Source organism: Gobius niger (genome assembly GCF_951799975.1).
Source record: "Gobius niger genome assembly, chromosome: 6".
In the NCBI taxonomy this organism is placed as follows: domain Eukaryota; kingdom Metazoa; phylum Chordata; class Actinopteri; order Gobiiformes; family Gobiidae; genus Gobius; species Gobius niger.
In genome coordinates, this window is record NC_136857.1 from 10,350,282 (window position 1) to 10,365,843 (window position 15,562).

General features: G+C 40.2%; 1 protein-coding gene across 6 annotated transcripts in view; it reads right to left on the reverse strand.

The window, feature by feature from the left end:
• chl1a (cell adhesion molecule L1-like a) overlaps nucleotides 1–11,504 on the reverse strand; it is a 53,717-nt gene extending 42,213 nt beyond the window's left edge. For 2 of the 6 annotated variants that reach the window (XM_079558577.1, XM_079558579.1), the window contains exons 1-10: nucleotides 11,204–11,358; nucleotides 6,997–7,169; nucleotides 6,045–6,153; nucleotides 5,793–5,968; nucleotides 5,585–5,707; nucleotides 4,329–4,499; nucleotides 3,226–3,337; nucleotides 2,535–2,716; nucleotides 2,014–2,148; nucleotides 241–381 (exon numbers count right to left, since the gene is read on the reverse strand). In XM_079558577.1, coding sequence (XP_079414703.1) covers nucleotides 241–381; nucleotides 2,014–2,148; nucleotides 2,535–2,716; nucleotides 3,226–3,337; nucleotides 4,329–4,499; nucleotides 5,585–5,707; nucleotides 5,793–5,968; nucleotides 6,045–6,153; nucleotides 6,997–7,078 — 1,231 coding nt within the window. In that variant the 5' untranslated portion in view covers nucleotides 7,079–7,169; nucleotides 11,204–11,358. Of the gene's footprint in view, nucleotides 1–240; nucleotides 382–2,013; nucleotides 2,149–2,534; nucleotides 2,717–3,225; nucleotides 3,338–4,328; nucleotides 4,500–5,584; nucleotides 5,708–5,792; nucleotides 5,969–6,044; nucleotides 6,154–6,996; nucleotides 7,170–11,162 lie in introns of all 6 variants that reach the window. The other 4 variants (XM_079558581.1, XM_079558580.1, XM_079558582.1 and 1 more) reach the window with 3 other exon arrangements.
• Nucleotides 11,505–15,562: the final 4,058 nt, after the last annotated feature.

Below are 15,562 nucleotides of genomic sequence, written 5' to 3' on the forward strand. Positions count from 1 at the left end.
TCTTAAACTTAGCACGACTAGGTCCAAAACTGTAGCATTCATAAATCCCATTTTTAATAATAAGTTCCCCATTCTTTTATTAAATAGAAAGCATTTTATGATGGGTAGATAGTCAGAGCCAAGTGTTTTGTTGAGGACATCTTGCCTAGAACAATCGTATTTTGGGCATTTGTCGGGCAGTGCTAAGATGGGAGGGCTGTTCACTTCTATCAAGTAATTTGACCCCATTTTTGTACTCACTCATGACCATGATGTTGACATTGGCGAGCAGCGTGCCGTGAGGGTTAGAGGCTTCACACTGATAAACCGCGCTGTCATCGGGACTAGCATTGCGGAGCACTACGGTGTCTTCAAGAACTCGCTTCTGCTTCACCGGGTCGTCTGGAAGAATTCGACACAATATTAAAGTACATGCTGTATGCAGATGATACACAGATATTAAAAGTATTGTCAACTCATATTTCTTGTGGCATTCAAAAGTTCTGGACACTTTATTTATTTTTGACTTATTTGGGTAAGGAAACAGAAGTTACATACTGAACAAAAGTAACCATACATTTGAATTGTGTAATAGAAAAATCTAAATGGCATGATTTCATCATGTATTCATGCATGACGATATCTTGACTCATCACTAGTTAACATGACTTCAAGTTCTTTCTAAGAGGACTTCATGTCAGTCATCTATGAAGTTATTGTTTTGTGGTTTATTTAATTTCACACATTTACAATAATACACAGGATTATAGTCAAGACATATTTTAAAAATATCGGCATCGCCTTAGAAAAACCCATATCAGTCGACCTCTATTTGTAATGTAAGCAAAAGGCAGGTTTTATGTTGATGTAATGGAAATTACATAGATGACAAAACAGACATAATTTAAACCCATAATGCATTGTGGACAGTTATAAATTATAACGTTGTTGATGTTCGTGTTTGTTTTGTCCAATAAACACCTTCATTATTGTCCAAAGCATAAAAGTGCATCACTTTAGTACAGGGGACGCAATCATCATGAATTTATGAATGAACTAAGGATTAGCTAATGATGAGTTAATTACAATAGTAAATTTTTATTTTTATTCAACCTTTATTTAACCAGGTAAAAAACTCATTGAGATTTATAATCTCTTTTGCAAGAGTGACCTGTTGTCATGTTGTATTAAGGTAAAACCTCCAAACTAATTTTCTTAAAAATCATGATATTCATGCATTTTTTGTTAAAAAATCTAAATGTTATAGTGAATTCATCATGATTCTAAGATCATGATATATTAACAAGATTTTCTCATGAATTCATTACAGTTGTTACTACTAAATTCATGCATGAAATCATCTATGAAAGTACATGAACTCATGTTAACTCAGTATAAGTCATGATATCGTCATGTATAAAAACATCATGAAATCATACATAATTTCATGTTATTCATGCATGACTTCATGTAAACCTTATTATTAAGTGTTACCATCTAAACAGAAACAGAGCCTTCATCATTGCAAATTGAGCAGTAAATGAAATTGTTGAGAATTTACAAAGAACACAGCAAATACAGTTTCTAACATTATGTGTTAATGAGATTATTGAGAAACACTGTGGAAAAAAAAACTATGCAAAATTGTCAGTCAACAGTCTTTTTTTTCTGCAAGCATGATTTATTCACTGAGTTGCAGCATCTTCATTGTAAATTCACCAGCCCTGCTTAACAATGGGCGCTTATTCAGAACAGCTTTCAAGTATTTCAAGGATTCCAATTGAATGTGCATTGTGTGTTTCAAGTGCTCCGATTGAATTTGTTACCAATGTCTTCCATTGAGCTAAACTCTTCTCTCAAGAAACATCTTCAAAATAATTCGTCCCAATAGTCGGGCCTCTCTCCTGCGCTTTTGAAAAACACACTTCTAAAGCTCCTTGCCAACTTCAATTTGTCTTCGGCGCCTCACAGCTCAGTCCATCTGCCCGCCGGCAACGGAGGCATCAAACCACCGCTACAATTACTCTCACTCACCTGTGAAAATCTCTCCATTCTTCCTCCATGTGATGTCTGGCACAGGCTTTCCACTGACCGCGCACCTGATGTGGACATCTGAGCCGATCACTGAGAGCTGGCTCTGGGGCGGCCCGCTCTGCCACTGCGGAGGCTCTGAGAGAGAGTAAACAGGGGTAAAGTCAACATGGGGTTCAGACCGGGGCTGACAGCACTAGCACACTGCGGAGAGGGGAGACTACAAACGTATACTCAAATAGTCAGACCAAATTTTGTAATACTTCATGTTAATATATTTTTCCCTTTCTCAACATTGACAATACAAACATATAGGTGGTAGAAGTAATTCAATCTTGGATACAAGCAGTTGAAAGGAATTTCCGGTGCAAGGAGCCCTGGGGAAGACCCAGGACAGGCGAGAAGAGCCTGAGGAAGTGTCCTAAGTGACAGAAGCCTGAGAGACCCTGCCTGGACAGCTGCCCCCATGACCTATCCCCATCCCCAGACAAGTGTCTTAACATAAAAGAAGAAGTCACACACACCTTCCACGATGACGTCAAAATAGTGCACCTCCTCTCCTTCCACGTTCTGAGCCTTGCACATGTATTTGCCCTGCACGCCCTCGTCCACATTGGACACCGTCAGCAGCTTCCCAAAGTTGTCATACTTGATCCTTTCAGGAAGACTCTCTCCCATCTTCATCCATTCCACTGTCGGAGTGGGACTACATTGGAAACACGAAGCAAGCGTTGTGGTTTTTGGTGGTGCATACATAAACAATACAATACTTTTCTGCCAGAAAACACTGCAGTGAAAAAACATTTTACATTTAATTTAAATTTAAACATTTAATTTAAACATTTAAAACACATCATTTAAAGAAAGTAAAGCATTTATAGGAATAATATAATACTACGTGAGGCTGGATATTCCAAATTGAATGTGAACATAAAAGCATAATTGACATATTCCAGAAATAACTTTTTATTTTTATGCATGTATTTATTTAAGATGTGACAGGGCATATTAATTAACATAAGTCCTAACATGAGTCACAATGTTCGCAATGTTATTTTACAGTTCATTCTAGTAATATACTGTGGGTTTTAGAGCTTATTGCAAATCTGGATTATCCTCTTTAATTATATTTGGTTTGTACTTATGACCCTAGTGTAAAACACATTTAAAAAGTTCAGGCAAAAATATAGCACAAAAATAGCATGTTCTCCTTACTATCCTCCCGGCAGACATTCCAGCGCCAGCTCCTTCCCTTTCAGCAGCACTACTTCAGTCTGAACACCAGAGGGCAGCAGGATTCTGGGTTTTGTGTGTTTGGGGGCGGCATCTGCTCAGGACACAGTTGTCACATGTGAGGAGACAGTAATCAGATTGTCATGCTGCTTGTTAACAATGGGAATTGATAGTGTGAGATGTTGATGACATGTGTGAGCTGTCGAACGTGCAGAAGAACCACTGGGAGCTGTCAGTGCAGATTCATGATCAGGTTTCTCGCTATAACACAGGCAGTGGTAAACAGTGGTAAAACTCTATTTTCATCTATAGTGACAGTGTGATGGCATGTTTGTACTGCAAGTCAGCCTATAAAAATGTATATCACACAAATGCAGGAGTCAATGTCATACATGGATTCTCAATATTTACATTCCCAAATGATTGTTATTACAGTCTTAAGGGAACCAATGTCCATCTTGCAGGAAGCCACAATAATGTATGAGGTGTTGATTTGATACAATTGGGCAAAAACACACACACACACACACACACACACACACACACACACACACACACACACACACACACACACACACACACACACACACACACACACACACATTTAATGAAATGTATTTTGTTGAAATGGTTTAGTTGAATTTAACAATAATATAATATAATAGTGCAACGTTCAAGACAGTTTTTGAATAGCGCTGTTTTTCAGGAAGTATTTTGTGCAGCCCTCATTTTGTCATTTAAATGTAAAATATACTGTAATATAACCATTTAGTAAAACAACGGCTCTCAGTATCGTCAACAAATCAACAATCAAGATCAAGCAAATGACTTATTCAAATGAATATATGACAAATGTTATAACATATCTTTGATCAGAATAGAGGAGGCCTGAAAAAATAATAAAAGATCCAAAAAGCCATGGGAATCTATAAATAAAGGTATTAAGCTCTTACTTTTTTCATGACAAAATACATTTTTGCAAACTATTCAAGGAGTGACAGTGATTATTTTGATGCTTTGATTAATAATGAACTACAACATCTCTCATCCTTTCCTCATAAGATGTGAAAAACAAGTGAACATACCACTTTGGACCACCACAGTCATGGGACTCTTCTGGACAATGGTTCGGATCGTGTTGAAGGCAGCCACACAGGTGTAGTCTCTCCGGCTGTCGTTTTGTAAGGCGTGAGAGAAGTACAGGTTGCCGTCGATGCCCATGGCAACCCGCTCGTCCTGAGGGATGTGCTGTAGATCTGAAAGGACAATCTCATTTAACTTTATCAGACACAGGGAGAACATGCAAACTCAGAAAGACTTGCACAATCTGGGGTTGAACCTGTGCTAACCATCCATCCACCGCTTTACCTTTTAAGGATTATGTGGCCTCTCGGCTTTATAGGCTGAAATGAAGTGACATTCAGCAAATTGTCGGGTTCTCAAACCCACGGCGATGTGGATAGAACAGTAGCAGCTTCAACCTTTAGGATATCTTTCGCACACATTGCTTTTGAGATTGTCCCAAGACTTCACTGCTTTCCCCACATTCACTCGCTTTATACTTAAATTGCTGTTGGTAAAGGTCTCTGTAAATCAGACTGATGATCCCCATGTGGCAGATAACTTACCACAGAGGTGATGTAAATGTTTGGAGCGCCGTAAATCTTCATGACCATTTTAGGAACTTGTGGACGCTAATGGGTCCTCGGACATTATGACTGTAACTACTGCTTACATAAAGGAATAGACGATGGAAACTCTCTTGTCCTCAGCTCTCTATTCAACCTTTGCTAAAGCATCAACAAATAAACTTGAACTGGTCCACTGCACATGAAAATACACTAATCAGTCTTGGCACATGACCAGTGCAAGTGCAAAGTGAAGTTCTGGGTGGGTCAGTATTAGGCAAAAAAAAACAAAAAAACAGTTGATGTGGGTTTGACAAGGGGCAAATTGTGACGGCTTAGAATTAGGTCAGAGCAGGTCTCCAAAATTGCGGCTTCTTTGGCTTCTGCGGTTATTGATCGACAGTGGGCAGTATCTGTCAGAAAGGCAATAGAAATCTGCTCATGTGGTTCCATTCAGCATGAGCTTCTGCAGTTCAAGTCATCTTCCTTTGATGGAAATGTTTTACCAATGGTTTTCGCTCAAATAAATGTCAACACAAAATTGGAATCATGGAAAGGATCAGAGTTGTTACTGGGACGGTGAATTTGTATTGAACCACTGCGCAAATAGAACAAAAGCATATAGGTTGAACATTTCCATATGTCTCTTTTGTTCATTTTAATTTAGTTTTTTTTAAAAAGGGGGGAAGCTTGTAAAGTAAATAATGTCTTACTGATAGACATCCAGTGGATCTGGCACGGAACCACGCTTGCTGGAGGGTTACAACTCAGGACAAATGGCTCTCCTTCTTGTACAACCATTGGATCAAGTGCCTCCTTTGGAAATTTGGGTGTGCCTGAAGGAAACAAAGTCAAACACCATCAACACAAACCTTAAACTTTATCACATCACTGTAGCTTTAAAGCACAGCGGATACTTACTTGAAGCTATCAGCTGGGTCTCCTCTGTCATAGCTGTACCCAGTTTATTAAAGGCATAGCACCTGTATTTTCCCTGATATTGAGCGAGCTGCTTGTTATGAACCACAAATGTCCCTGTCGTGGGGTCAAGGAGCTCAGGAGGGGTGAAGTCCACCCCATCTTTTGTCCACCTGTACCTGCCAATCAAAATCCAATAACATGAGCCACCAATATCACAACCGAGACAATAATGTGAGTACATTTCGCACTTACTGAGGTGGAGGGTTGCCTGCGGCTTCACACTTGATAGTAACGCTGTTGTCATAAGGAAGTGCGATGATGGGACTTGATGTTTGTGTAATTATTGTTGGATGCTGCTCAACTGCAATCAAAAATGTGCTTTATTACAACAATGACAGCAGTAGCAGTGGTACGCTGTAAACCATAAAAAGGGGTTGTTGTCATGTAGTTTACAATGAAACTTACAACCACAGTACACTGTTTCTGCAATTTATCTACAGTAGATCAGAGGGGTATAGGCAAATTGGCCCTTAAGCATAATTTATATCCTCTGGCCCTTAAAGGTGCATAATGCAACTTTTTATGTGGAAAAAGAAAGTTTATATTTGTGCTTATTTGACCTTGTAGTGTCCCATGGCTGTATGAGTGGTCAGCATGGTGACTTTGCTTTCCATCACAGTGGTCTCTAGGACGCTCCGGGATCAATTGTTTGGAAGGTTTTCACTGCTGACAGACCCTCTCACCAGAAAACTTACAAAACAGTTGATCCTGGAGCGTTGCAGAGGTCAACGTGATTGAAAGCAAAGGCGCCATGCTGACCACTCACACAGCCACTGGGTTGCTAGAAGGTCAAATACACACAAATATCAACTTTTTTTTCCACATAAAAAGTTACATAATGCACCTTTAAGATGAATGTGAGAAATATAATTACACACAAACAATGATCTACATACCCGCTAAAGAACTACAAAAAAAAAATGAAATCCGCAAACAACTCTCTAAGAAAGTGGTCCATCAATTTTGGACTATGTGAGCAGGTTCATCCCTCCATCTATTGATTAAACAAACTAATATCCATATCACTATAACCTACATCTCACAAGACAATAAATGTGAACTAAACTTTTTGTGGTACCTGTCCAGACTTTTCTCAATGCCATGGATATATTATTTACAGAAGATTAGACATATTTTTTCTTACTTTCTGGGGGGATATTGACACTTATGGCCCAGGAGGTGCCGGCCAGCAGCAGAAGGAGCTGCAGACCCCTGGCCCGCCTCATCCCCCTCTGCAGGGTCAGGAGACACCGGAGCTCTGGACGGTAAATACTGGAATCAACTAGTGTCACTGGGAAACTCTAAGGCACATGAAACCTGAAAGAAAAAAAGAGTAGGAAAATAACCAAGACCGCACGATGGAGCACATACAAGCAAAAACACACAACAGTCACAATTTGCAAATCCGACAGGCTGCAGTTATTTTGGTCCTAGTCTGAAGACAACATAACAACAAACATATTCTCTATCCTATTGAGAACTGATGTTAAGTTCTGATATACATGTATCAAAAATTTAAAAAAAAGCAACAATGGACGCTCAAGTAGCTGATGTCCAACGGTGTATGTATTAATCAAAGATAAAGTATCGGCAGAGACTTCTTCAGAACATTCTTTCTTTTTTTTTCTTTTTTAACCTCAGTGCATGCTAGTTGACACTGTGGTAATCATTGTGTTTAGCTGTTAATATTTCAGCTGTCTTTCAAACATAAAATTGCAAATCCAATGGCAAAAGAAAATTGATTAATATTAATATTTTTCCCCAAATTCACTATGCCTTTTTCAGTCTTTTACATTCAGGGCTCAACAAACTACAAGTAAACTGCAGAGGCAACAAAGGGTGAAACTAGCAGATTTACATGCCGACAAGTTGCCATTCATCATATCTTACATGCAAATAATGTCTTCTGACCCTCCAATGCTGCAGATTTAAAACTGTTAACAAGTCAGCTGCTCATACAAATGTTGGCAATTGAAAAGGTTAGCTTCACTGCCTTTGGTGTAGCCATATATGCCGTAAAAATTGTCTACATCACAGAAGGCAGAGGCACCTCTAAAATCGACAAACACGCACAAAACCATTTTAAGATATTCAACAGAGAAACAATAAGGTTTTCATCAACCACAACCTTTTTTCTTTTGAGGCTGAGAGAGCCTAACAAGCTTATGCTTTTAAATGAAAATCAGTATCAAGTCAGCAACTTAAACCACAGTCAGCTTTGTCAGCAACACTGATATGCACCATGTTAAAAACTCGGCAGGCTGCATCGCCCTGAAAGATTCCGTTATACAGCAAATGTGTGTGTAACACATAAGATATGAGACAAAAGTACCAAACAAAAAACAATGAACTCCTTTGCCTGTCCCAGCATGACAGTTAAGCTAAGATGCAGATTGTTTGCTGTGATGTTTGCAATGAAAAGCAAATATGTATAAAAGAGGAAAGGGTCGAGCTGTGCAATCACATTTGAATTTAGATCATTTTTTAAACAATTCACTCAACCAACCAATCTTCCTTCAAATCTCACACTGTCAGTCAGCTGCATATGGATTTTTTGTCAGTGCATATTAATGAACGTAATTTGGGCAAGACTAATCTTTTGAATTATTGTTATGACAAAAAATACTTCAAGTTAGCCTCATGATAGAGTTCCTTTTTCAACGTACAAAGTTTTCAACCAGAGCGGACTGCAGTAAATAACTGAGGAAGATTATGATATTAGCATATTGTCTATTTGGCTTGTTGACTTTCCAAGATACCCCCCCCCCGCCCCCTAAAATTCTTCCCTTAATTGATGCAAATCCTCAATCACTGAGTAATGCAGAGTCAATTGTCTTTGTCCGTCTGATGTCGCAGCCCAACACAGCAGAGCACTTGTCTGCACATTACCCTTTGAACTCCCCATTCTGGCTGGCGCATTGCATGGCAAGCTTACAGTAGACAAGACTGGCACAATAGCTAAGCTGCTGTCTGCAACCACCACCAGATCCAAGATGGCAGACAATAAATTGCTCTGAGCCTGTCGGTTTTTCACGGCTTTAGCTCTCACAGTGCCGAGATTGTGGCGATGCCAACTGGTTTCACCCTCCTCATCCCACTATCAAGATAATGAAGTCAGACGCCACGCAGTTTAACGAGACCATTCATATAGGTATGGGCTGGGCCTCTTCAGGTAGTAGGAATGCACGTGTTGTCCATTCTCAAAGAGGGAGGTTCATGTGTTTTTTGTTAAGACTACGTATAGGATTAGGCTGCTTAAACGTACAATCAATTAGACAGATTGAAAAGTCACTGGGAGTTGCTTGGAACCGAAACTTGTAAGATTGTCTTCCGGTAAAGGACAATAGAGACACTAAGAGAATAAAATAGATCTATGTATAGTATGTACATACAAATGAATCTCTGGTTTAACACTGTTCCCCAGCAGGAAATGCACTGCTTTGTTATTGTGGCATCATAACACTGAGCATATTTTAACTCAGTGGCCTACACAAGCTCCCGCATGCAGCTCTTGTTTACCGCCTCACTGTGCAGGTCAGGTAGGAACACATTAAAAGAGTGAGAATAAAAGTGAATTCATATATTCAGAACTTGAGATGTGTCTTCAATGAGATGAAAATGAGGGGGAAAGCTTAATTAACCTAATTAAAAAAGCTAAGCTTTAGGTTAATTTTAGCTCATTGTTTGACTAGGTTAATCCAAAGCTAAATATGCAAGCTACATTTTTTACATCTACATTTTTTACATGTTTTATTTTATGTGGGAGTTTATGTTTGCAAAAAGTAATGAATAGCCGCTTTTTTTAATATACAAAATACAGCATGAACACCCATTCTACGCTCATGTGTGCATAAATATAGCATGTTCGTAGTTTATTTTCATAATTGTAAATGTTTTAGATCACTAATGAGTATGGTAAAGATACTACTTTGTTTATTTCCAAGATCCTAGCCTAGAGTATCCCAGAGGGAAAAATAAGCTATGCCTCGCAGTGGACACTGGCAAGATGTGTCTGCCAGAGAATCCCACCGCAGTTAGTTGAGCCTCTTTAGATGGTGCGCACACAGGCGTCAGTTTCCTCGAAGGAGGGAAGCAGCTATTACTTCTACAACTACTACTTGCTTCTCTCACAAAGGGGTTGTTCGGCCATTTTCAGGCTGGAGTACTGCAGGAGTCGCCAGTTCTTATGGCCAGAGCTACTTTTTGTCACCATTCAACCCATTCATGTAAGAAACATTCTCTCACTACTACTACTCCTTGCTTGTAGTTTCTTCTTCTGAAGCACTGGAGAGGCACCAAGAGCCCCCCACACCTGCAGCACAGTGGAGGCATCAAAAGAGGCACTACAGGAAACAAAAAAGGAACAAACGAGGAGGTATCCGGGCAAGACTCACAGCTAAGCCACACATGCCTTCTTCCCTATGTGTTCTGGCTAATGGATGTTCACTGGAGAATAAAACAGATGAACTGCTAAGCTAAGCTCTTCCCAGAAGATGGTGAAAGACTGTTGTGGAGTGGAGGGAGTTGCGCAGGAGCAAGGAGGGGGTGGAGGAGCTGATCAGGACACCACGCTCTGAAACAAGGACAGATGCTGCACCGTTTCAGAGGATCAGAGGAGCACTGAAGGCAGCCAGCTAGGTTCTACTACTACTACTACTGCTGCTGCTACTGCTGCTGCTGCTGCTGCTGCTACTACTACTACTACTGCTACTACAATAAGGCCACTACAATAGTCCCTTTAAAAGTAAAGGTGACAGGTGAGCCCCCTTAAGTCCCTCTGCGACATGAGTAGTGTGACCTTTACGAGGATTTGAGTTGATCCTTCAAGCACCTGAGCCACTACATAGGCAACTTTCATTCATGCAGCAAACAGGTGGCAGGCGGCACACACCCTTTAGAGGGCTTCAGGTGTGTTTATGTTTGCTTTCCACTGTACGTCGAGCATGTGCCGATTTGCAAACCCGCCACTCCAATGTCAACCGCATGCACATTCAAAAAGGGAATGTCTGCGAGCGTCAGATGGGGTGGAGTTACTATGTAAACATAATACAAAGTGTGTATTCAGCAAGGCCAGATCATAGCCACAAATCTGTAAGGGATTGTGTTTCCCTAAGCCACAAGTTGGCCTGGGCACCATAAGTGTGTGAATACAACATGACTAATCCGACATCCCTGCCCCCCTTCCCCAAAACAAAACTTCAGGACAGTCTATAATTGACCCGGCAGCGCACCTATAAACAGCAAATGCCAGACTGGAAAGCACACAGTTTAAATACAGTCATACACAAACGGTAAATAGTGTCTACACACCTATGTCACGCTACCAGGGAACAACTCTGAAGTCAACTCACTTCTGTAAGCTTCCTGCTACATCCTTGCGCTGTTGTAGTGAGGCAGCAGTTTTAAAACTCCACAGAGACCGTCCCGAGTGTGAAGCAGCAGTACCTCTGACATGTCCTTCCCTGTCCTGCTCAGCCTGTCTCCTGCTCCTGTCCCGGGGCAGTGGCACGCCTCCAGCCCGCCCCTCCACTCAAGCGGCTAAAGGAGCGACAGGAGACTCTGCCGAAGTGACATATGTGGCCAAAGCCTCTCACTTGGCAAAGATAAGCCCCCTGACAATGAGTGGGACAAAGGCTGCTCTGTGGGGTTACTCAGGGCGCATTAAGGATGGAGTAGAGTGGAAGTATACAGGAGTGTCTTTGCCCTCTCTCTCTCTCCCTCTCTGTGCCATCTTTACTAACCGCGCACGCCCATTTACACCAGTACCCCGCTCACTGAGTTTAATGCAATGTGCAGTGGCTCCATTGAACACAGAAGGGAGGCATCTTCAGCCACAGGACTGGTGCTTTTGTGGAAGTGCACTATTAGCTACGTGCTCCAGGGCACTAATAAATGGAGGCATGGGACGACAAGCCTGAAATAGACTGCTGTTGATGGCAGTCCTCCTCTCAAAACACCTTGCTGCTATATTCAAGATTAAAAGTGTTGCAATATATATAGAACTCGTTAACAAAGGGTTTGGAATGACCTTGTCCTGAGTCCTTTTTTTATTTCTAATGAATTTGGTTCACTTCTGCTTAACCTGTTGAAGTATGAACTTTGATATTACTATGATTTATGTGGAAAAAGTAAGACATTCCGGACCATGAGGGGCCTTTTTGGGTTGAGTTGGCCTGTTATGCCCGTGTCTGGGTGTGTTTCCTCCAGGTGTTGTCCCTATCAACCCAAAATCAATAAAAATTGGCCAATCTGCCAACTTGGTAGTCCCGGAGATGGGTCACTTGGCGCTGCGTCTGCCCACTGGTCCTGACATGTTACTCCTGCAGCTCAGCATACTCAAGTGCATCATCATCTATCGATCGCAACCTGAGAAGTGTCTCGGATAATTTTTCTTTTTTTTTTTGCTGCTCCTTTCTAGCAGGATTATTCGGCTTTTTTTTTAAACCAGATGTCGCTACAGTTATCACTGGCCTCAAGCCACTATCAAACCAGCCACCTTCTATTCTGGAGGCGAACAGTCACCAAGAGCTCCACCACAACGGCACTAGAAAGACTGTTAAACAGAAAACAACTATTTAGCAGAATTTTAACTCCAATCCAAGAAAAAAGCTCACACTTTTACACATAAACTGGCACTAACAAACCTAACTGGTTTTGTTAGACCATGTGCAAATTTAAGGAAATTTGCACAATTCTTTAAGTTGAGGAAGTTACATACGACATCTGGAGAGTTCGAGTGAAGAGCGGAGTGTCTGTGCGCCTCTGTTGATGTAATTGATGACTTTCTTTGTTAAATGTGTGAAACAAGTGTCTTATTGTTGCTAATTAGGCTTCTTTATGTTGTTGTAGTAGCGTATGCGCCTCAGTAGTTTTCAACAAATGGCTGAGTATGTAAGCATTGGTTCTTGTTGTTTATTACTAAACATTACCTTTTATTGAGCTGTAACTGCTGAAGTCTTAGTGCAGCATGTGCTTGTTCCCTGGGTGGACTGTAAACAATATAAACATACAGATATGCCTGCACAACATAATCTGAGCGCTCTTTTTTTTTCCCCTTTCACTACGATTCTTTGCATTGTTTGCAAAGTTGCAGGGATCATCATTTTGCTGGTGGCATCTTTCAGTGTGAAACATCTCAAGTCAGTGTGAAGTGTGAAGTTGGTAGTGAGCTCCATATACATCATTCTGCAAGTTCAGTTTTGCTCATCTCAAATGCAAAATTCAGAAAGTGTCTTTCCATATATTGCAAGGTGTTGAAACATGAAACCGCATCCACATTAGTGGTACAGAAATAATAGTAAGCTTGTAGAAGTAAGCAGCAGGGGTAGTACCAGTAGTAGAGGCCATATTGAGCAGTTGTAGGTAGGGCTGTCACGATAATTACTATATCAACTTCAATAAATAACATATAATCGATACATTTTTTAGCTCGATATTTATCATCTGTACATTTATTAGAGTTACATTATATTTCATGTTTATTGCAGCTTGTGAGGTATTTTAGGATATGATTATGCACTTTTCAAACAAAGGTTTACTGTAATTTTTTGCCTGAGAGTTGACAGTATCTAATATCGTTATCGCGATACTTTCCTGCCTTAATACAGTATATCGAACTTCCAATTTGTTATCGTGACAGGCCTAGTTGTAGGAGTAGAGTAGTATTTGATGATACAACTTAGCCACCAATGTCCTTTTTAATTTATTTTTAGAGATATGGTAACCGACAACAAAATACCATCTTTCTTCCACATCGTTCCTGCATCAAAGCACCAAACTGCTTTCATTCCCGATTATTCCAACCACACATTCAAGCACTATGTTTAGTCCTAACACAAAGCATGTATGTTCCCCCTGTACATGACCTGCTGCCCAGACTGTCAACAGCAGATAAATGTGACTTGAAGACAAAAGCTGTAGCATGAACAAACATGCAAACTATGGTCTGTGTAAATAGCACATAGCAGGTGAGACAAGCCTCTAGGACTCAGTGTAAAACATTCTCATTAGATTAAATTATCTTGTCTGTTGTTGTTGTAATTGTTATATTAATTTCAAACATAAGTGACTCACAAAAGAGGGGACGAGCCTGAGCAAGTTTGGGAAAAAGTAAAAGCAGTACACAGTAGAAGTATAGGCAAGTAATTATTATGAAGCAGGACTAGGAGGTTGAGTATTCTTGTTTTGAATTAATATTACTATTCCACCTGTGGTAAACATATTTTAAACCAGCTAATGACTCACGGGAGTTTCAGTTACATTAAATTACTGACAAATCTCTGACAGCTGGTATGTGCCATCTCTTCTCTGTTGTATAGTCCCTTTATGACTAACCCAGATGCCCTGCCCTGTGCCTTTGACGTGAATACGTAACAACCTAACAGTTTCCCCTGTGGTGTTCTTATAATTGCAAGTATTTTCTTACCGTGAGCCACGGCGGCCAACGCACACCGGCAATTACAACATACCTTCCAAACAGAACTATGAAAAGCCAAACGCACAAAGGAACATCTTATGACAGAAGACAATACATGTACATTTATGTGGCAGTGGATAATTCATATAATCAAAAACAACAACAACGGGTGCTATGTGGAGTATGGACCCACCTCAAATGTGGCAAAAGAAATAATTTAGAAAGCAGCCCACGCACTGTTCGATGTTGAATAGACAGCTGGATCCATAGGTGCTGAAATGCAGTACTTTTGATGGACACAAAGACAGTAAAACAAGAGAAGTCAACCATAAATATATGCATGCGAGATTGAACTCACAAAACAAACTTTACAACAGCACAGCAAATAGCAAAGTAAGCACTAGTATAGTTCTTATTTACTGAAAAGGTATCTCCCTCAATCAGGACCGCGCACTTTTACTCTCTGAAATCAGCTTCATGAAGTAAGCTACTAATAATGATTACATTCTTCTTGTATCATTCAGCCATGGTCAAAAGTATTTTCACTAATATTTTATTATAGAGAAAATGGAAAAAACATTGTCACTTTTATATAACACAAAGAATGTTCAACTATGTCATTACATGTACAGTTTAAAGTTTTTACTATGGAGGCAGCAGTATAATATTTAAGTATATTGTCTGATTGCACTTGAATGTGGGCCATAGCTTGCACACTATGACATAGCAAAGTGTCATTATTAATAACGTAATGACACAAAAGGACAAAGCAATATTTATGATCGTTGAATTTTTCTGTTATTTTGTTTAAAACTTCTACCAACATCTGGCTTCATAGCTGAGTGTTTAAACTTTTAAACTGCATCGTGTTCTGGCAGACAACAAAAGCTACGCAGCCTAAATACAGGTATTGCATCAACACAACAAAGAGAAAAAAGTGCTTTCCACTCACACAATTTCTTTTTTTTTTTTTTTAACAAAGCATACAACCAGGCCCTTGCACACAAGCTATAAGTCAACTATAAGTCAACCGCACTGTCCTTACCTTTATAGTTCCTGTCGTCATTACCAAAATCCAATGCTGCTTTTGTCTCTATACAACCCTGTGATCATGCGTGCCGCGAGTTCACGCTACAGAACCAAGTTGCGCCTCATTTGACACCGTCTGACTTCAAAACACTCCAACATCAAACCTGCGCGGCCAGTCTTACGTAAAGGGGAAGGATCTCGTCCAAGTTGTGTACAAGCCTGACTGGTTTATTAAAAGCCAAGCAAGAAGCAAGAGTATGAAAAT